General features: G+C 38.4%; 1 protein-coding gene across 4 annotated transcripts in view; it reads left to right on the top strand.

Annotated features, from left to right (window-relative positions):
* stxbp5a (syntaxin binding protein 5a (tomosyn)) overlaps positions 1-22,949 on the top strand; it is a 174,938-nt gene that overhangs the window by 97,193 nt on the left and 54,796 nt on the right. For 2 of the 4 annotated variants that reach the window (XM_048600658.1, XM_048600654.1), the window contains exons 15-19: positions 7,705-7,830; positions 10,734-10,885; positions 16,416-16,478; positions 22,659-22,718; positions 22,819-22,866. In XM_048600658.1, the coding sequence (XP_048456615.1) occupies positions 7,705-7,830; positions 10,734-10,885; positions 16,416-16,478; positions 22,659-22,718; positions 22,819-22,866 (449 nt within the window). The remainder of the gene's footprint in view (positions 1-7,704; positions 7,831-10,733; positions 10,886-16,415; positions 16,479-22,658; positions 22,719-22,818; positions 22,867-22,949) is intronic. The other 2 variants (XM_048600656.1, XM_048600657.1) reach the window with 2 other exon arrangements.

Raw genomic sequence — 22,949 nt, 5'->3', positions numbered from 1 at the left:
GGAGCCCCGAAGTGGCTTTCTGCCCCCAGGGTCTCGAAGCATTTGAAACTGACCCCTCTTAAAAGTTCAACTTTATAAACACTTCAACATTTAACACTTCACTATTTCAACCTAAGTTGCATGCTTTTTTGGGATAATTGTTTTGAACTTCCTTACATGCTGCTCAAACGTTGACTGTCTGACCTTTTGTAAAATAAAAAGGTTATGTTCACAGAACTAAGACCAAACATCCATTTACTTTAGAATCCAAATTCCCAAATGATGACATGAATTTTCATCGCACTATATCATGACAATCTGGACAAGCTATCATTTTCTGAATATATATTCACTTAATTTACAAACTTGGCAAGTAATTAAGGTTGATAATAAAGGATAACATTCTATGAGGGTAATTGGAAATAAAAATAATAATTTTATGCTTCTGTTATACAGGCATTGAGATTGGATCTCAAATACTTAATAGTTTTGGTCTGTCTTTAAGGAAGGATGTGTCTGTGTTAGAGACTTATTAGATTCATACTTGGGAATGAGCAGGTTTCTTAGGAACGATTGGACAGACAGGGCTTGCTTCCATTGGAATTTAGAAGAGTCAAGTGACTTGATTGAAGTGTGTAAGATCATGGAAATCTTGAAGACATGGAAGATATTTCCTCTTGCGGGTGAGTCCAGAATTGTTTAAAAAGTTAGGGTTCACCTTTTTAGCACAGACATGAGAAGTAGTTTGAAGGATGTGCGACTTTGGAACTCTGTGCCTCAGAAGGTAGAGGATATATTAATTACTTTGAAAAATCAGAATCCTAAAGTTACTGGGGGAGGTGAAAATGTGGAATTCAAAACACAAACCAATTGACCATGATCTTTTTGAATGGCAGAGCAGGCTTGAGTGGCCAAATGGCATAGCGTACTCCTAATTCATATGTTCACTTGCATTTGAGTTCAGTTTTAATGATATGAGGTCCATCCAAACATATAACGTAGCCACGTGATCCCCTCATGTCCAACACTAACATTTTCATGTTTTTGATAGAATGAGCCCTAACCACTTATCTTTCTATGTTTCTGATACATAGATGCTTTTTGACCTTTGCATCTTCAACCGCACATATGGATTTATTTTCACGCCTTTTAGCGTGCTCCATTCATTTTTGAGATGGAATTGTGTAAGGTGCCTCTCTTCTCATCTAGTTAAGAAGTTGGCTAATGGGTTCTTCATGACAGACTATGGCAAATATAACCTTCACTTCAGTACACAGGTTGAGGTTTGTATAGTTCCACATACTACGAGATTGGTTTTATTAGGAGACCGGCACTGTGGCTCAGTGGTTAGCACTGCTGCCTTACAGCTCCAGGGACCCGGGTTCGATCCCACTCTCGGACGACTGTCTGTGTGGAGTTTGCACGTTCTCCCTGTGTCTGCGTGGGTTTGCTCTGGTTTCCTCCCACAGTCCAAAGATGTGCAGGCTAGTTGGATTGGCCATGCTAAATTGCCTGTAGTATTCAGGGATATGTAGATTAGGTGGGTTATAGGGAGATGGGTCTGGGGGTGGTGGGTGCTCTGAGGATCGGTGTGGACTTGTTGGGCTGAAGGGTCTATTTCCACACTGTAGGGATTCTATGAAATCTATTGTAAATGAGGCCCTAAGTATTTGCTGTCCTTGCAAGCTCAATGCAGAAATAGAATGCAGCAAACCTGTTCTTTTGGACAATGCCTAGCCCAGTCAAATTATTGTTTGCTATGTATCATGCAAGTTTGCAATTTGGCCAACAGCTGCTGCTTTTGGATCTGTGAAAAGTGCCTCAAGTTTCCCTGGAAATGCAAAGTATCTCAAAAATTTGTACAAGTTAAGCAAACTGTTTTATGCTGTTGTATGAAGTGGCGATGTGTCTGGGATTTTCCACCAATAGGATGCTGTTATTAATCCAATAAGATGTTCTGCCTACTATACAATTGAACAAGAGATTTCATTGTTGGTGTGATGCCATCTATCTAGACATACATGTCCCAACAATCATTTGACTAGTCAAATGGCATGTGCCTCCTCAACGGGCAGAGTACAGAGCACCAACCAGCCTACACTTGCAAAACCGAAAGCACAATTTCTCCTGTCAGATGTGTTTCCTCAACAGGGCAACAATCCTGAACTATTGAATGCGCTAATAGCTACATTGGCTTAAATTGGTTGTTTATTAATCAAGCTTGTAATGTGATTCATTTATGGATGCAAGAAGCGACTTACAGTACAAGGACCTGTTCTTTGTAAACAGAAACAATAAAGAATGCTCATTTAACATTTGCCCTGCTTAGCATTGTTTCTATTTAATCTTTACTCTTTGGGGCCTGTTTTTTCACTTCCCATTGCACTCTTTCTTTTAGTACTATTTGCATGTGTGCCAATATTCATTGCATTGTGCACGAATGTCTGGTACTACACTACTTGTATCCCAGACAACCGAACATGCATATTCTGATCATGACCAAGAAATGCCATACCATCCACCAAATCTACCCTGGGCCTCACCTCCAGTTCTTTCTTTTAGAATCCAGATCTGGTTTCCCATTACTTCTGACTTTGCTCCTGGGCCCTTGCTTTCCTCCTGAATTTATAGTGAAATATTGGGCTCTATCCAGTAATTTGTTTGTGCAGGTAGCTCTGGGAGTCCAGCTGCATTAACCACCTTCTGCCACTAGATGGAACCTGCTCAATCCATAACAGTATTGTAGAGCTTTTTTTTATATTTTTGAATTTATTTTGTTTTTTGATTTACCAATGTAAGGACTTATCCATTTAATATATAGGTGGCACTGTATTTCAACTTGGAGGGTGTAGGTATAATATTTCAATGTTTTTCTTCTAAAGGCTCTACAGAGCCCAACCCCCCCCCTCTCGTTTTAACATTGATTTCTATTGTTATCAATGATACAATTAGTCATGATTTTTGGAAATGCAACTCAAGTTGCAAGTATAATTCAAAAAGCCCACAAGACTTGAGCATGCAGCATGCCCGCACTTACAATTGTTTTGAATTGTCTGAAAGCATGGGAGTCTGTAGTTCCCATTTGCTTTCTCTGTGGCCACACCTTGGTCAATCAAGATCAACTTGACCTTTTTTCACCCTTTTTCTCCTGTGATATTGTTGTGATCAATAAAACTTTGGGATTCCCATGTTTGTCTTGAGTGTAAGGTGGAAATATTCAGCCACATTACTATTTTTAGCAATTGTAGTGAAGACTCATGATATATTAATGTTATTTCACAACTTGGGTACTTCGATGGACAGAACCATGAATAAGTTTGATTTGTATTTCTGTATTGTATGACAAAGAAAGGACATGGTATTAGTTTAGATTTTGCATTCTGACTGCTGCTGGGGTTGTCTGGAAGTTCATTTATATGAATTTAAATGAGGCTTTAAAAATACCTATAGGTAGGTAATTCGGTGCTTAAAAAATAAGGATAGAGACACAAGGGGGAGATTGGGCCGTTGCCAAGCAGTAGTGTATGCTATGACAATAAGCAGTTCCAGTATCCGCCTACATTGATTCTTGGGTCTTAGAATTTTATAAAGTACAAAATTGGACAGACACTAGGTTTAGCTCAACCACAAACTTGTTTATTAAAATAAATGACCTGATACCCTCATATAAAACTTCTAAACTAGTTTAAATGACAACACCTTGATTACTTTTAATAATTTAAAGCCCTCCACAATTTAGCCTTGGCTCACACCAAAGCACAAAAACGTACTAGAAAAAACTTGACATAAAAAATAAAGGCAAAATTCCATATCGGAGCCCCAACCTCAATCAATTCAGACCCAAACCCTCTTGATTAACTTGTTACTTTAAAATATTTTAAACCTTTAACTGCCCTTCTAATTTGGCTGATGATTTACAATCATCGTTCTGGTGAGAATTGCAAATGAACCAGGTTGATAGTACCTGAACTTCATTGCAATTGCAATGAAGTTTCTTCCGTTTTGGCTCTCATTATAATGATTTATACAAAACGTATCACAACCACATCAAACATTTCCCAATTGTCCATGTTGTTCATGATGTCTGATAGTTAATCTTCCTTAGTATGATACACTATCAGTTTAAATGAGTATGATGGGTAGAACAAGCAATTATTTTCCATGGAAGACCAATTCAGGGAATATGATCAGATCACAATGGTTCTCAATATCTCTCCTGTTTGGAAATGATGTTGCAACAATACTTGGCTTTGGGAATCTCTCTTTCTCCCCCTAACCCCTCCCCAAGAAATTGGCAAGGTATGCAGAGTACTAACAGCCAGATTCCAATACAATTGATCAATCTTTTGATTGCATCAGGCAGTGGAAAGAAATGGCATTTTAAGTATCCAGGATCTCGTGAAAGCAGTCAGACAGTGTAGAATTCCTCTTGTGTTGTTGTCTTTTACTGAATGCATTACTGCCAGGCCCAACTCTGTATATGTATTGAGGGTGTTGACATTTATGTCTGTGGTTTTGGGGTTTTTTTAACATTGTAATTTCTCTTATTGGAGGGTATTCTGATCCCCCAAACACCAGGAAAGAGAAACCGGCTCTTTGTCATGAAAAACTGAATCATTCAGAAGGTCAGTGAAAATACATGTTTCTTTCCGAGAGAGGAGGTCATTCAGAGAGAAAAGGGCCTGTAATATCATCAGTGCAGTTAAGCAGGCTCTGAAAGAGCCAGGGCTGAAAACAGAAGTCCTAAGGAGCTTAGAAGTTAGTGAGAGAAAAGCTCCTGAAGCAATGGGTTTTGATCATAACTTCCCAAAGTGGTGTTAGGGCTGGGTCCCAAGCTGAAATTCTGATGTAACAATCGATGCCATTTGCCTGTAACAAAGTTTAAACAGCTGTGCTGCTGCTCTAACTGGCCTTTGTGATTATGGTTCCCTAACCTGTTCCCATTGAAGGTTTGTGACTATTTTAAAGCCTCAATATCGGGTTAGAATGGGAACAGTTTGGAAAACATTTCTGTAAGTTGTCAGAGAAGAAGATGTAAGACTGTTGAATACATGCATTTAAAGAACATGTAAAAGAACAAGTCAGTTGTGTTAGCAGTTTATTTAACAGTTTGTGATGTCAACCAAAGAAGATTGTATCGCATGAATGCAGAAGTTTTCCAGAAAGAAATCAATTATAGCTGTGTCCACTGAACAATAACTTTCAAATGGAAGCAGGCTGACCTGGGTTTGAATATCTAAGATTGTTGAGGGTTAAGAAGTTGAAACTTTATTTCTGGCATTTGTAATAGGACCATTTCAGAGTTCTTCCAAATGTAATAAATTTTATTCTTTTGTAAAAAGTATATTAGCAGCTTCTTGTAAATGTATTTAGTGACTGACCTCCACCATCCAGTCATGTTTCTCTGAAATCTGACTCATACATTATTACTATCAGCTGGGAACATCATCTCCTGTACAACTAAGCAGCTACAGAATTTTAGTGCTTTGGCAGCTGAAGGTATGATCCACAGTGGAGTGCTTAAATTCAGAAGGGAGGCATCATATTTCATGTGAGCAAATGGTTTAATTTGAGGTTGATTGATGTATTATGTAAATCATTGGCATGAATCGCAATGACCCAGAATTTCCTGGAAATTCTGCCATCATAATTTTGCACTAGGGCTTAGTCCAGAAGTTTCTGAAAAGATCAATCTCTTTTATGCTAGCTTTCGTACCACACCATATTTGTTTGTGTTGTATTAACTGCAACTATGCCATACCATTTAGAACTTGTTGTTTATATGACATGGGTATTCAGATCCCACCACTGATCCCTAACAAATAACATGTTACTGATTAAACTCAAATTGTGCAATTTTCTTATAAACTGTGATGAATCCCTTCTAAAAGAGGTTAATCCCTCAAGTCTACCTCTGCTTTGGGAAATGACAGCCCTTTAAAACTGTGTGTGCAGCTCCTCCATTCAAACTGTCAATGGTCATGAATGTACTAGAAGGCCTTACCTTAATTGTCAAATATGGGAATGCTGGGGGATGTTGTATTTTTGTGTAGGTTAGTTCTGGGCACTGGGTTTGAGGGTTGAAAAGATAACGCTTAAAGCAAACTTTGTTTATATCATGTTCCTTTTGAGTTTCAATAAGAATATTATAAATTATTATGGGCGATTGTAAATAAATGTGAAAAATTGGTCACTGCATTGCAAGGAGAAAACAAATTTCCATTACCCTCAGTTAAGATGGATTTCAAATCCTGTTTGTAAGCTCTACAAGCTAAAGATGAAACAATTTCACAGTTAATGTAATAGTTTCGCTGTGTTAGGTTATAAATATAAATCCAAGCAAGTCAATAGCTTCCAATGCCAGCGCCTCAGTTTTCACTTACCTCTAATTTCCTTTTGCAGTATTGAACTGTATATAAAGTGTGCTGTGATAACATTTGAACTTCGGGTTAAATGTGTCCAGTCCCTTTCCGTGTTTATCTGACAAGAATTGACCAAAATGGAATGAGTTTAGATAAGTTAATAAATATTTTTGCATTATTTGAATGTGGCAGCTGTTTTCAGGCATGTCAATTGACGTGTGACCTCCGTACCACTTCACAATTTTTAAAGGCTTGAAGTGAATTTATCTCCAGTAAACAATGTTTTACCAAATCAAAAATGAGCGGACCCCCCACCCACCCCACCTTTTGAAAACAAACTCAAAATGGAGATAGGAAAAAAAATACAAGAGGTGGAAATCCCATCCCAGAATCCCTTCCAAAACACTCATCCGTGGTATCCTATTTACACAAGAACATTAATATCAACCTTAGCATCCATAAACCTAGTGGAACACTGCCAAACATCCCAAATTATAAAAGGAAAAGAAGTGTTCAGGCTTTTGGATTGTAAGGCCTGAAGCATAACCAGCATTACCACCTAGATACACATTGATCAAGGGCTAACTTTTCATATTTAACAAAAAAAGGTCACCTTTTGAATTACTGAATTGCTTCAAATAAAAAAAAAAGTTGAAATGATTCATATACTGCTCGTTCTGCGCTCTCTGGTACAGTACTGCAGAATGGCCTTCATGCAATTTGTACTTGAAAACCAAATTTACCATTAGACAGTTTGAAACTGTAGCTGAACCAGAAAGGGCGCCTCATTCTATCAGACAAAAGCAAATACTGTGAAGGCTGGAAATCTGAAACTAACAGAGAATGCTGGAGAAACTCAGCAGGCCTGAAAGCATCTGTGCAGAGAGAAACATTTTGAGTCTGGTATGCCTCTTCAGAACTAAGGTTCTGACCTGCTGTGAGGTTTCTCCAGCATTCCCCCAAGTTCTAATCCCCAGTTGACACTGAGATGACCTCCATTTGGTAATATAGGATTTCTTCATCTGGCATTTTAATCTGACTAGAACATTTTTGTCTCCGCTACGATTAACAAAGGCTCTTGGGTGTGGTCAGAGTCAGGCTTAGATGTGTTCTCCATTCCATCCATATATTGAGGCAAGCCTATGCTTATGGAACCCATCACGGATGAGAACAAAGAAGAAATGTTGATGAGAAAGTTCAAACCTTCCTGTTTGTTTAGTTAATGTGATTTGAAGGTGGTTTATTTTCATCTAAATTAGATCCAAGGACAATTCCAAGCAATAGAAGACATTAATTAGACTCAATGCAATTAGCGCAACCTTTAAAGGTATCTTACTGATCTAATATGCATTTTCTTCTCTAGAATTAGAAGTACTCCATTAAAACAAGGGGCAGGCTATCAGGCTGAAGTGGTGATTCAGCTGGTTTGGGTTAATGGCGAACCTCCGCAGCAAATAAGCAGCCTGGCAGTGAATTCATCATATGGACTGTGAGTACCTATCTTACTGTTAATAAGTCTCTTGATCATCTATGCGCAATAAACTGCGTCGTACTTTCCTAAATTCTGTTGGTTAAAATAGAATGTTGCACTACTGCTGAATATGCTTCCTGCTTTGGTTCCATTAGATCTCAAGTTAACTTTTTTGTTCCAAATCAATCCTCCTCTTTCTGAATGAGGTGAGACTAGGTACTAACCTGTTCATTCCCGGTAATCCTTAATTTCTGCCAGAGACTGTATCCACCATTCTGGCCAACATTCGTCTGTATGTTCTCACTGATAGAGTTAGAGTTAGTACCCCACCTTTTCTTACACTGTCCTCTTTCTGACCCTGTGTCTACATTTTCAAAACACTCTTAATTTCTCCTCTCTTTGCTGCTTGGCATTTGTTCCTCCTGTAAATCACCTGCAATGGCTTCCCTTCCTACTCTTATGCCATTGCTTTTATAAGTCCTGCGGATCTATCAGTGACCCCCTTCCTATTTCTTGTTTATATGCAACTTCATCCAAAAACAGTCTATCACATTTTGCATATTCTCAAATAAGATCCAACCTGATCTCACTACCACATTTCATTCCTTCCACTGCCTCTGACTTGTCCCAGATTGCCTGACTACTTGTTAAGGAAGAGGGCGAAATGTTGTCAGGCTAGCCAAGAACTCAGGTAAGGGTACAGTCAGATCAGCTGTGATCTTATTGAATGGTGGGGCAGGCTTGAGGAGCTGAATGGCCTATCCTTTATAATTTGTATGTTTGTGTGACACCAAGGATTAGATGGGTGGAAATTTACTCTGGTTACTTACTAAAGCACTGAAGCTGTTGTCTTCAATCTCCACCACTATCTCCATTCTAAAGCTACTGGCTGCTTCCTTCTACATAATCACTTTGAGGTTGAACCTAATGGCTGGCAAACTATTTGAGCCCATTGACCATGCTATCAGTGACATTGCCTGTTACTTTTTGTTTGCCCCTGGGATCTGAGTGTTGCTGACAAGGCCAGCATTTGTTGCCCAGCTTTGACTGCCTTTGAGAAAATGTTAGTGAAGGAACCATAGCAGCCCATCTGGTGTAAGTTCACACAATTGACCTGGGGACACAGGGACAGGATAAAACTTGCAGCAGGTGGTATTCCTCTGTTTCCCCTTCCAGGTGTTGAAAATGAGCAGGAGCTAATGTTTAAGGCGACTTGGTGAGCGCACCTTGCACATGTGCTTACTGCTGCCTCTGCATCAATGGAGTGAGTTAATATTTTAGGTGGTGGATGGGGTGCTGAGGGGGTGTCCTGTTTTGTTCTGGATGCTGTCCAGCTTCCTGAGTGGTGGGCCATACTCGCCTAGGCATCAGAGTATTTCAACATGCTCCTGACATGTGCCATGTAAGTTGTATTCAGGCTTTGGGATGTGGTATCAAGAGATGAGTTACGTTCCTCAGAATTCAAGGCTCCGGCATGTTTTTCCAGTTATAATATTTATTTAACTGATCCAGTTCAATATCTGAGCATAGATAACTTCCCAGAATATAGATGCTGGGGTTTCAGTGATGGTAATGTGGTTAAACATCAAAGGGAGACGTTTGAAATCTGTTTATAGAAATGATCATTGCCTATCACTTGTGTAGCTTGAATTAACTTCCTAAACCTCGGGGGGCATAAGAACAAGGGTAGGTCATCTAGTGTCAATCAGTGAAATCATGCTGATCTGTAATGCAATTCTAACTGCCAATGTATCTCACTGTCTTACATGCCCTCCTTCTCTTCTCCTAGGCCTTGCCCCTTACTCCTTCACCCTCTCTCTCCCTCACCCACTCCTCCTATAAAACGCTTCTCAAAACCTACCTTTTGGACCAAATTTAATCATGCTTTCCTTTTTGATGAGCATTCTGACCTGGTTGCTGTGTTCCAGAAATCCGGTACAAATGTGTAAAGTCCAAAGCAAATTTCCCTAATGTATGCTGTTGACTTTCATAACTGACAAACAACTCATCCAGAACCCCATTTAAACAACTAGAGAGGGATAACTTTTGCCTAGATTTCCACTGACTTCAATTTTCCTTAGCTGCTTTTGTGTTTTTGGTGAAATACTGTATTGATGTGCAGGGCAATCACTCATCACGTCTCAAATTTTTCTTTCTGTCCAAGGCTGTATTGAGTTGTGATCTTGGTAAAACTTATTGAGCATTGATTAGCAAATTATTGTTTGGGGCATTCTGATTGCTAGCACTATCGATGACACTTTGCATCATCTTTGCTAATATTGAAGGTAGGAAATGGACTGGTGATTGGCCAATTGGATTTGTGCTACATTTCTGTGGATGACACCCATCTGGGTAATTGTGTACTTTGTCAAGTGGATGCCAGTGTTGTGTCTGTACTTGGACCTAGGGGCTAATTCTGGAGCACAAATTTTCAGAGCTGCAACCAATACATGTTATTGAGGCCTATAACATTTCTTCTGTCCAGTCCTCTCGGCCATTTTTTGAGATCACTTGGAATGAAATATTTTGGCTGAAGACTGGTTTTTCTGATGTTCGGGATCTCGGGAGGAGGCTGAGATGAATTATCAATTTCTCACAGGTGGCTGAAGGTGGTTGCGAGTGATGCACTCTTGTCTTTTGCCTGGACATGGCCAAGAGTGCAGACCATTAATCCAGTCCTTTTTTTGGGGGGGATATCGGATTCTAAAGATGGTATGTTGTTCTACACTCCTACTGAAGCACAAATAGTCTTTGTTTGTAATGTTCGAACTGGGGATATATGTTAATCATTGTTAGAATATACTCCGTTGTCCTTTCCAGCCAACCGTCCATACGTTCCAGGTGCACATTCACGAAGAAGGAAGCAGGTTTTCAGCTTGTGTACAGAAGATATTGTACTAATAATGCATTTTTCTCTTTAGTTTGGTGTTCGGAAACTGTAACGGCATTGCAATGGTTGATTACATTCAGAAAACTGTACTACTAAATCTGGGCACGATTGAATTATATGGATCGAATGATCCTTATCAGAGACAACCAAAGTCCCCACGCAAAACACGGCAAACCTCAGGAGGTAAGCGCTGATGTTTTACTTGTATAACACCAGCTCAGGCTAAGATGAACCTGCTCAGTAGATGCATAATCTTGATGAGAAGAAACCTGTGTGTGGTAGCTTTAATTGGAAAACATCCCAGTACAGTGAACTGATTGCTCATGTCCAGATTTTGTAAGACAGCATAAAATGCTGAGCGGCAATCGTCACTGCTGTGAAAGAAATGTTCTGTGTTAAAGGGAGCATTATCATCAGGCTGAGTTCAGGAAATGTCTGCTTTTTATTAACCCTGGAATAAAACAATATTTGATTTTGCAAGCTGTTGAATACTTCCACAATACTTCTCATTAAAGGCACTTACTAAAATTGAAACAAATGGTCCTGTATAAGGAATTGGCTGAAGGAAAATGAGCAGTGTGAACTTGTTCATTGGCCATTAGAAGCTAAGTGAGATGTTCCAGGATTGTAGCTGTGACTTCTAAGATTCTGGTTCTCAGATTTCGATCTAGAAGGGGTGTTTGGGGACGGGTGCATATAAACAAAGTAGAGTTAAGGCCTTGACTGCATAACATTCAATGCAATCACAGGTGAACTCTGAGGCCAGATGGCCTATTCTTGCTCTGACTTTTACATTAGTATCTCTAATCTGTATATGAATTGGCATCAGAAATTGGAAAGAAAATAGCATAGGCTCAGCTGATTGTGGCCTCCCTTTATGCTATATTCTTCTATGATACTATGCAAATAGTTAACCTCTCTCATGTTAAGGAAAAGCAGTCAAATAATGAAAAATATAATTACTCTGAATTATGAAAATTTGGTTATTGTACCAATCAGTGGCTGGTATAATTCAATACAAAAATGTGGATAGATCTAGCAGGAGCCAGAACAGGTATTTTGAGGTGAAAGACCTCCCATTCTGTATGATTGAAAGAAACAGCTAAAGATGAAACACAAAATGATGTGTAACTGCACTTTGCTTAACACTTATAATTGCTGTAAAGGCAAAATGAGTGCAATGACTAAAATGCTGAATTGTATTGTTGGGTTAATTAAAATAAAGGAGATATATGGTGTAAAGACTGGTTACAAACTGATGTTGCATACTAAGTTTACATTGGGTCAACAAGGGAAAGTCATTTCAATTTTTATTTTTGAAATACTAAGAGTATAAGCACAGGAAGGACTAAAGACATTATTTTACAGATTAAATTTTAATTTATTAAACAATATAAAGATAGCAGGACAGCTGCATGAATGTGGACACCTAAATGATCCAAGGCAAACCTGTCTGCAGCTTGATGAATTTCGGCTCAGAGTTGTGAGCTGAAAGCAGTGCTGCAGACACTGCGACACACCTGAGGAGGAAAATAATTACCTAGACACGCTTCCAGGAGACCACTACATCCTTTAGCTTAGGCACATCTGATTTGGTTCGTGGAATGGATCGGTATGACTGCAAGTGAGGTTGGTATAGGGTTCTAGAAAGTAGATGTGGAGGAGCCTTAACTGTTGCAATTGTCTAACTGGAATGAGGAATTGCAGCCTGTAACCAGATCTGATGATCTACATTCCAAAGTGCTGAAAACAATACCTATAAAAGATGGTGGATGTCATTGGCAATCATCTTCCAAAATTCTGCCGACTCTGAAATGGTTCCTGCAGTTTGGAAAGTAGCAAATATAAACCTCTTACTTAGAGGAAGACGAGATAAAATGAGAAATTCACAGGTTAGTTGGCCTTACATCAGTAGTAGGAAACATATTAGAATTTATGACAAAGATGTGAAAACTGAACATTTAGAAAGTAATGGTAGGATTGGGCAAGGTCAACATGGATTTCTGAAAAAGAAATCAGAAACAACAGAAGTTGCTGGAAAAGCTCAGCAGATCTGGCAGCATCTGTGAGGAGAAATCAGTTAACGTTTCGGGTCAGGTGACCCTTCCTTAAGCCTGTTGCAGATTTTTTGGGAGGGTGTGTAACTAGCAGAGTAGAAAAGGGGGAAACCAATGGTTATAGTTGTTTAAATTGTTAGGGTGTGTGTGGATAAGATCTCAATGAGATTGGAAGTAACAATATACTGACGTGTTGACAGTTGGTGAAGAGACCGAAAACAGAGTTGGTTAAAAACAGGGCATTCTCAGATTAGCTGTAACTAGTAGCTACTGCAAGTGTCAGGATTGTACTTTAATTTAATTTGTAAAGTGGCCACGCAGCACTGAGATCCTCTGATCCTCATTGTTATTATTTCTATTTTACATTGACCTTCATAATTCAGTGACTTTTAATTCTACAATAATTTTAATGCTCTCATTAAATACAAATCAGTTAATTGACAAGGTTAATAGAGCTTGTAGGGCCTCTTTTTTTTTAAAAACTCCTAAACAGCCTGCACTCTTCTCAATAACTATTAACGTATTTGTCTTCAAGCCTTAAATTCTGCTTCAAAATGTGGTTTTCCAAGGTGTCATACACTTTGGTTTGAGGTCACAGAAAAGTTAAGGAAATAGATCCCAGTTATGTTTGATTTTTAGTTTATCACTTTTTTATTTATGAATTGCCGTATCTACTACTATGTTCTCTGCTTTGGTCCGAAGCTTATCACAGTCAAAAGATCATCTTGGTATAGTTCTTTTTTCCATTGCATCCTAAGGTATGCTGATGGGTGTGCAGGTGTGGTTTTTTTCTAGTTTATGTAGAGCCTGTAAAAAGACTGCATTCTTTGTATCTAAGTTATCTCCTGACAGAAATTTTTGTTTTTTGTGTTTGGAATTTTAAGTTGATGTAGCTCAGATGCCAAAATCATTATCAACCTGCTAGGTCCCTTTTTTAATCTTTGCACATGTAATAATTTGTGAAGATTAGTCTGTTGCAGCTACCTACATTGGTTGCATAATGCTTGTAGATACTCTGGACTAGCTTTGTGTCAGTAGCTGCTGTATAAGAGTATACTTCATGTTAAGCAGGTTGAGTTGTTTTTTGAAATCTGCAGCTGTAGCACCTGTGGAGAACATATCACATGGAGAATTGATGTTACCATGTTTGTACCCTGTTAATCATGCCATCAACTAAGTGGTGACAGATTCCTGGTTTGGCCTATAAAATTACTTGTCAAAAGCACAATCACCAAACATTTATTTTTCAATACAACCGGAGTGTCCAACTGAAGCAGAAGATGGTTATTCAGGTACAGCAACAGTTAGCATCTGAATAATTCTGTTATCTATTTTTATTTGTTTTGTCCCTATAATGGATCCGTCCCTATAATGGATCCATCCCAGACCCCTTTCAGGACTGAAGAGGCTAGACTTCTCTGCTCTTTCCTCCTAATTCAGCCTCTGACTCTGTTGCTTCACCTATTTGTCGTATCATTTATAAGTTCTAAGTAGCTGAACGTGGTATTCTTTCTTCAATCACTGGTCACACTTTGTGAATTGTTCAAGAAGCATAGAAAGGACTTGGTTTGTAGGCCCCACTGGTTGACCTTGAGGAATTCATGCAGCAAGGAATGAGTGGTAGGTTAGGGGGCATATATCATTTTTGAGTAAGATGCGTTGCACAATCAGAAACCTGAATACAATAAAATAAAATAGGAAATGCACCATGCTATATTTTTGTAGTGTTCTGAAGATATGTTTTTACAATGAGCATTGACACATGGACTTTCAATTTTGAAAGGAACCTTCATTTTTCAACACACGCATAACGAAACGTCAGCCTTCCTGCTCCTATGATGCTGCTTGGGCCTGCTGTGTTCATCCAGCTCTACACCTTGTTATCATTAATATTGTTGTTTGGCCACCTGTCTAAAAACTGATTTTTCATTCCTATTGATATCACTGGGAGTTAGGTGGTTACAACAGACAATAATAATTTATTTTTTTTTGCACGAGGATCTTGCACTGAGGATGAAGCTGAATGTCTGTCTAGTCTGGTAGAGTTCACTGTGAATTGAAATTTTCAAGAATTTTGTGTTGTGCCCTAAATGCAGTGTAGGGATATTGGGATACTTATTGACCAGGGTTACTATCCAGATGATGAGTTTGCTGCGTTCGTGAACAAATTGGAAAGTCAAATATCCAAACATGCTGATCTCTCAAAATTGGGCAGCATTGTAGACAATGTCAACGCCTCAATAAAATTACGACTGGATATTGATCAATAGGCGAATGGATAAAGCTTGGAAGGTGGATTTTAATATAAGCAAATTAGGTCATCCATTTCAGCCTAAAGAAGGATAGTTCAGAGATTTTTTTTTTTAATTTTAAGAAGGCATGAAGTTAACTACTGTGGATGTTCCACAAGATTTAGAAGTTCAAGTGCACAGCTCTTTAAGATACCACAAACAAGTGCAGAAAATAGTCCAGAAGTCTAATGGAATGTTGGCCTTCATATCTAAAGGGCTGGAGTACAGGGGTGCAGATGTTCTACAAAATCCTGGTTAGACCCCATATAGAGTACTGAGAGCAGATCTGGGCACCACACCGTAGGAAGAATGTTTTGGCCCAGGAGGAGGTTCAATGCAGGTTTTCAAGGATAATACCTGGACTTCAGGAGTCAAATTATAAGGAGAGATTAAACAAATTAAGCTTTTATTCTCAAATTTAAAAAGGTTAAGGGGTGTTTGAGTCAAGGGAAAGACAGGATAAATAAAGATAAATTATTTCCACTGGTTGAAGATTCTACAATTGGAGGCACAATCTAAGAATTAGGGCCAGGCCATTCAGGAGAGATGTTCAAAAGCATTTCTACGCACAAAGAGTAGAGGAGGTTTGGAATTCTCTTCCTCAAATGGCAGTCGATGCTAATTCAATTGTTAAGTTTAAATCTGAGACACAACTTTTTATTAAACAAAGGTATTGAGGGATATGAGCTGAAGGCAGGCATATGGAATTAGGCCCCAGATCAGTCGTGATATTATTGAATGGTGAAGCAGGCTCAGGGTGGGTGGGTTTTTGCTGATGGTCTATTCCTGTTCCTGTGTTCATATAAATGGAGAATTAACATGCCAAAGAGAGATTTTAACTGAGTTAATGTTAAGGAAGAATGGCCTTGAATGGGAAAAAGTTTTGATGGGATTTTTACACCTAAGTATATCAAGAACCTCGTTGATGTCTCTTCCTCTGGTATATTCAGGCACCAATGTGTTCTTGCTGTACATAATGCAGGGTTAAGAATGAACCAAACTCTCATATTTCAGTTAAGGCCTTTCAAAAATTTTGCTCCAGTGAAATTCTAAGATGTTTTCCAAGAGATGTAATAGGTGTGTGAATCCTCTCTGGTTTCTGTGATTAGTTTCAATCTCAAAACAAGATGTTAGCATTGATGTTATGGTGCTTGGCTATCCCATTAAATCACACAGAACCTCTGATTCTCTGACCCAAATGCTTTACAAAGTAACTTGAATCTTTTATTAAGCAATTTTTCTGTTTTCATCTGATTAGTATTCTGTAGCAACTTGATATGTTTCTCTGCACTAAAGGGGCTTATAAATACAAATTCAACCTTCACAATATGTTCTTTCTGGTAACAAACTGATTTTCTTTGCTAGGTCTCTGTGATATCAATGAGGGTTCAACAAATTTAGATGACCGCTGCAAGTCTCCCACATCAGGTAAATGTGTCAGAGTTCTGGGATTTTGTTTTCAAGGTGATGAATTAATTGAAAATGGGATACTTGTATTTATACAAATGGGTATGTAGAGCAGCAGGGTGTAGTGAACAGACATGGAAGTAATTTATCATTTGATAGAATCGGGCAGTGCATGTAGGTAAGAAAACAAATTATTTTAAACATATCTCATCACTCAGTATTTCCACAGTGCAGAGATGAGAAGTAATGTGAAAATAAATGGCAGAATTCTAGTTTCATGTCATTTCATGCTGAAGTGAATGCAGTTTTTTGCCATCCAATTCTAGACCAGTCCAAATGACTCTCTCTCAGAAAATGATCCTGGATTAGTCATGAGACTTTTGGCTCTTGTAGGGCTTCACTCCTTGCCCTCCAATTCCCCATCCCCCTGTAAACAAGACACCAGTAATGGTTTGAACCTCCTTACAATACATTACAAAGCAATTACTTTCCAGTAAGGTGTAGATGTTGAGCAAGTGAAAGGGAGCGTGGCAGGGAAAAGAGCAAGAGGAAGGTAATAAGGAGGCATTATGCCTCAGGTTGTGAAGTGACACCATAACATTAACATAATATACCATTAGCTATGTACAAGTGGTTCAATTGATGTTATAGTACTATTGTGGAAAAAGAAATGAAATGTAACCTTTCACTTGGAGATCTTCTTAAATACTAAAGATCTTAAAATGACCAGTGTTTTGTAGAGTAATGAAAACAAAGTTCTGGATAAACTCAGCAGGATTGGCAGCATTGGTAGGGTGAGAAATAGTTAATATTTCAAGTACAATATCACACTTCGGAACTGAAGAGTAGTCCTATTGGACTCAAAATGTTAACACGTCTTCTCTTTCCACAGATGCTGCAAGACAGCATTTCTGCAGCATTTTTAATTTCATATTTCCAGTATCTACAATATTTGGTTTTATTTAAATTCTTTTCTGTAGAATGTCTTGCCGTTGATTAATTCTCTGCTGATGTGGATCTGTGGTTCTATTGTCAATGATTTGCAGTTTTAGTTTCAATCCTAAATTGCAATGAAATGAGTTAAAATTTGGCTGTGATCCGATTTCTGTAACTCAGTTATTCTGTATGTGTGTACTGTTTTCCTACAGAATTCTGAATCAGCAAATCAGTTCACATTACTTCCGTAATGCTTCAGATTCAGTTATTCTTCCTTTTGATCTACTGAGTAATAAAGCTAACTCTTTTAGAATCAAAAAGTGAATGAAATGTTCAATCAACAGTACTGTCAACCAAAGAATTAGAGGTGGGGGTAGGCAGGACATAAAGTCAACCGGTATATTTTACTGCAAAGCAAACAAAGTCTATTTACAGGTGCAATTAAAGAAACTCCACTCCAATTGCAAACTCCACTCCAATTGCAAACTCCACTCCAATTGCAAACTCCACTCCAATTGCAAACAGAACTTGTGATAAAAGCTGCAGCAACTTGTGTTAATAAAAGTAGGCTGATTTCTACAACAAAATGCAGCGAATGGAAGATAGTAATGTGTGTAAAATCAATATATGCAGCTGATAATGTATTGTGCCTGCGAATGTCTGGCCTTCTGTAAGCCAGTGGTGTCCAGCTGTCAAAAAAAATAGAAAATATGGGCAATACTCAGCAGGTCTAATTACATCTGTGCAGAGAGAAATAAAGTTAACCTTTGAGCCTGATATGTTTCATCATAATTTGGAAAATTAATAATTATCAGTTTTGAACAAGGGGAAGAGTGGGGAATGGGTGAAAAGGCCAGATGTTTGCTCTTTACAGTGAGGTGGAAAGGTCTCAAGGGACAAAGAGGAGAGGGTTCTTGGAGCTGGAGGATTGGACCAAGGTTTCACAGAGGCTGCGTTCCCTTTGGAAAGTTGAAAGGGACTAATGAGGTTCCACCATGCACTGCAAATTTTTTTTTAAACGAGTGGTTTTCAACTGTTGCCTTACTAAGATACACCATGCACTGCTAAGTTGTAAACTTCACATTGTGATTATTTTTCTTTGGTCATCCTTCTTCTGTTTGAAAAAACTTTGTTTTAAACAGCAATAATAGTTTGGACTTGGTGCAGCAGTGATCCTGTCTGCATGGTCAGTTCTCCAACTCCAAAATATTTTTTTTTTTAATATACTTCAGCCAGGTCATGTTGCATATCTGTGTTCTCGTGGGATTTTGGTTATGTTAAATCAGCAATGATGACGACAGCTGCCTTTATCTGGAAGTAGCCTAATTTGTTCTGTTTTCTGTGCACAGCAGCCCATCAGCTGAGGGTGATGGGGGTAAATAACATTGGGGTAAAGAACATTGTGGAATTATGGCCTAGTTGGGAACATAGGAACTGGAGTAGGCCATTCAGCCCATCGAGTCTGCCCTGCCATTCAATTTTATCATGTTTGATCAGACACTTCCATGACTTTTATTTATCTTATTCCCCATTACTCTGCACATTATGGTAAGCAGAAATCTATCAATCTCTACCGTAAACCTTCTCAAAGACTGAGTTTTCTAAACCTTCTGTGGAAGTGAATTCCAAAGGTTCACAACCCCTGGATAACATAATTTCACCTCATCTTGGTCCTAAATGGCATCCCTTATTTTTAAGTTGTGCCTCAGTTTTAGACTTCGCAGCCGGAAGAAACCTTTTGTCTGCATCTATCCAGTTTATCCCTTTCAAGTGTTTTGTAGATTTCAATGAGATCACCACCTTTCATTCTTTGAAATTCTAAAACATGCAGGCTCAGTTCACCCAATCTCTCTCCATAGGGTAGTCTGTTCATCCAGGCAACAAGCATGGTGGACCTTTGTTGCTCTCCCTGTATGGTGATAGTATCTTTCCTGAAATAAGGCCACCAAAACTTCTCTCACATGCGAAGCTGTAGGATTGCATTGTAGCTTAGCTGTAGGACTGCATTGTAGCTTAGCTGTAATTGGCAATTGCTGCTGCTGCCACCATGCTAGCCTCCAGTAAGTTCCAATTTCCTTTTTGAAGGAATAGTAGGCCATTTTGACAATAGCTCATGTTTTACGTTTTTTGTTTGTAACTGTTCTACAAAATAGCTGGTGTTTAAAGCTCGTGTTCTGTAAGTTGGATGAAGCATTTTTTTGAATTGCTGAGATGTACAGATAATTGTTAGGAAGAGCTGAATCTCAAAGGACAATTCATTTCATACAGTTTACCCAGATTCCCAAAAGATGAAATACTTTGTGAGAATCCTTTACAATCGGAATCCAGTAGTAATTAGTGATAAATGAGGATTATTCCTGATCTCAAAGGTTTTTTTTATTCGTTCATGGGATATGGGCGTCACTGGCTTGATCAGCATTTATTACACATCCCTAATTGACCAGCGGGCAGATGAGTCTTGGCTATATTACTGCGAGTCTGGACTCTCTCATATGCCAGACCAGGTAAGGAAGCCAGATTTCCTTCCTTTAAAGGTAAACCAGATAGATTTGTCCAACAATCGACCGTAGTTTCATGATCATATCTCTTAATTCCAGATTTTCATTCCATTCAAGTTGCACCATCTGCCATGGTAGGATTCAAAACCGGATCCCCAGCATGTGCCTGGGCCATGGATTAATAGTCCAGTGGTAATATCACTGGGACATTGCCTTTAGGACAGGTGGTAGTCTATGCAAAAAGAAAAGGAAACAAGGTATATATTGAATAGGATTCTCCAAGAACTGACATATTTCAATATTTCTGGGGATTGTGTTTAGTCCTGGATCTTGACTATCGGGTTGCATTGAATTTTACTATGATATTTTGAAGAGATCTTGGTCTAGTTCTGTTCTCTTAGTTTCTTTTGTATCAGTGCTAGTTGTTGCCACCTGCTGCGGTATTCTCTTTCCTAGTTTGCTAGTTGCTCCTTTTCTGGTCTTTAACTCTGTCAGGCTGCCTTTATTTGGTAAACATACAATACTGTTAGATCCTTGATATTGGATTTGTTGGTTTGAGTTTGGTTCATTAGATATTGGCATTTTATCTTGTACTTTTTCATTGGTAGCACTTGATCACCAAACCTTTAGCGATGCAAGTTCAACATTTCCTCCTATAAAACACTTTACGTTCTAATCCTCAGGAATCTCTTTTGGTCAAACATGGAATAAAATGATGAGATGATTCTACTTTGCTAATTGTTCCTGCAGAAAGAGAATGTGCATTTGCAGAATCTAGTCAATAAGAAGTCAATACCTTCAGGAGGTGAGGGAGTGAACGGAGTTAAGGAATTGTCATGTCATGATAACCTAAGAAAGGAATATGTGCATTTTTAAAATGAGTTTCAAAGTGCTTTATAGCCAGTGAGTACTTTTGAAATAAAATCAATGTTACAGTGTAGAAAATATGGTGAATGTTTTGTGAGCAGCAACATCTCTCAAATAGCAATGAAATAATAACCAGGTGACCACCTTTAGTTTTGTTTACTTTAATTTAATTTAGTGAACACAATACGGAGGAGAACTTGTATGTTTTTCTTCAAATAGAGCCATGCAATCTTATCTATTCACATGACAGTAATTACTTTAATGTCTCATCTGGAAGACTTGTAGTTGCAAGTTATCTAGATGAGGTGCTATATTAATTCTAAAATGACCTATTTTCTGATTCACCATAAATAGTGCAATAGAATGCCCCATTAAACAAAATGGTCTTTGTTTACAGCATTCCACTTACTAGTTTTAATGTTGATGTTTATTTTCTATTCGTCTGCATTCTTGCTTTCACTTCTACCCTGGTTGAGATCCACAGTTGTATAATTTATCATACATAATTTTATAACTTACTATAATCAAAAGGCATTCATAAATTTACAAAAGAGCACAAACACCAGTTTTGAACTTTTCCTTTTCTAGACTTTTTCAAAACCGCCACCAACATATATCCATACACTCCCACGTAGGAACCAACTCGCTCCTTTTTCAGGACTTACCAAGTTATCTGTTCACTCAATTAAACTACCTGGCTCTTTTTGAAAAAAATCAACCTGTTCGGGTATGCTTTGAGTTTGAACTCCCAACTTCGAGAAGGAGGGAAAGATACCACTGTGCCACAAGACTCTTAGAGCTGGACTCTTCTTAAACAAAGTATTTAATCACTCTGTTCAGAGATGTTTTGACACACCTCTTGAGCAAGTGGATCTTTAATCCAGGCCTCCCTGTCCAGGGGTTAGGGACATTATCACTGTGCCACAAAAGCTCCCCCCACCTGTATCTAAACACAAGGTCAAATGAATTTTCACCTGCCCTCAATCAACTCTGGAGCTGTTCTGGTTGGTTAGTTAAGGAATGTATGTTTCTAATGTAGACTGATGGGCAAATGGACATTATATAATAATGTTTGCTGGACTCTCGCCAAGTAGGAACCACTGCCTTCAGGATTGGAATGGTTGTTCTTTAATGTTTCCAAATCCTAATGTAATGTTAATATTTTAACCCTGCTTTGTTATATTTTTGTGTTTTTCTTGTAATTAAATCTTCTGATGAGAAGGACCAAGATCATAAACCAGTACATTAAGGGGTCAGTGAAAATTTTGGACGCATCAAAGAAAGTAGCAGAGAAGAAATTAAAATGGCATCGTGAGACAAGGAAGCTGTAAATTGGAATGCTAAAAAGAAGGAAAAGAGGAATGCCTGATAGATGGAAGGATACAAAGGCAAGAGACTTAAGTACAGCAGGACTGGAAGAAGACCTGGTGATTGACAAGAGGAAATGAAGGCTGATCAGCCAGTGTTGTGGCAATGTAGCAACGCCAAGTAAGATTGGCAAAACTGAAAGAAGAAAAACTGTCCTGAATAGCATCTCAAATAACCCCACCGCCAACAAAAATGCATAATTATTTGACGGATAGTTCACTGTATCCAGGTGTCAGGTGACTGGTGGAAGTGACCACTGCTAATGCTTCAGAAAAATTCTAAAGATATACATGGTACAGTCAGCATTTTGTAACGCATGGAGAGGGGGAATGGGGAGATCTTTGTTTCTGAATTCCTCAAGGATATCCCTTTGTGGAGAAACACTTACATCTCCCTGAAGTGTCCTAACATGAGACTGTACCAAAAGGCTCACTTTTGCACCTTACATTTTTAAATCTAGATTTATATGACAGGAAGATGAAATGTTTGTGCTGTTTTGTATTTAATACGTTGTCAATATATTCCTGTATAGGTTCTACCTCTTCTTGCAATTCAGAAGATGAACAAAAATTGCCTAACTTTATAGAAAGGGGTATAGTATTATTCTGGTGCAATATCATTTCAGTTCTCAGATTTTTTGTTTTGGAATTAATTTTTCTTTGATTCACATATAAAATGTTGTGCTTTTCCAGTGAAAATCAAAAGCAGAAAATTATCCAAGATCGTAGTATCTGATATAGGTATGAAGTAATAATTCCATAATTTACTAACGCCTTTCTTTTTGAAGCACTAACCAAAATGCAAATGAATAATCAATGCATCT

This window comes from Rhincodon typus, chromosome 9 (assembly GCF_021869965.1).
Source record: "Rhincodon typus isolate 14 chromosome 9, sRhiTyp1.1, whole genome shotgun sequence".
NCBI lineage: Eukaryota > Metazoa > Chordata > Chondrichthyes > Orectolobiformes > Rhincodontidae > Rhincodon > Rhincodon typus.
This window is presented reverse-complemented; position numbering and strand designations above follow the sequence as displayed.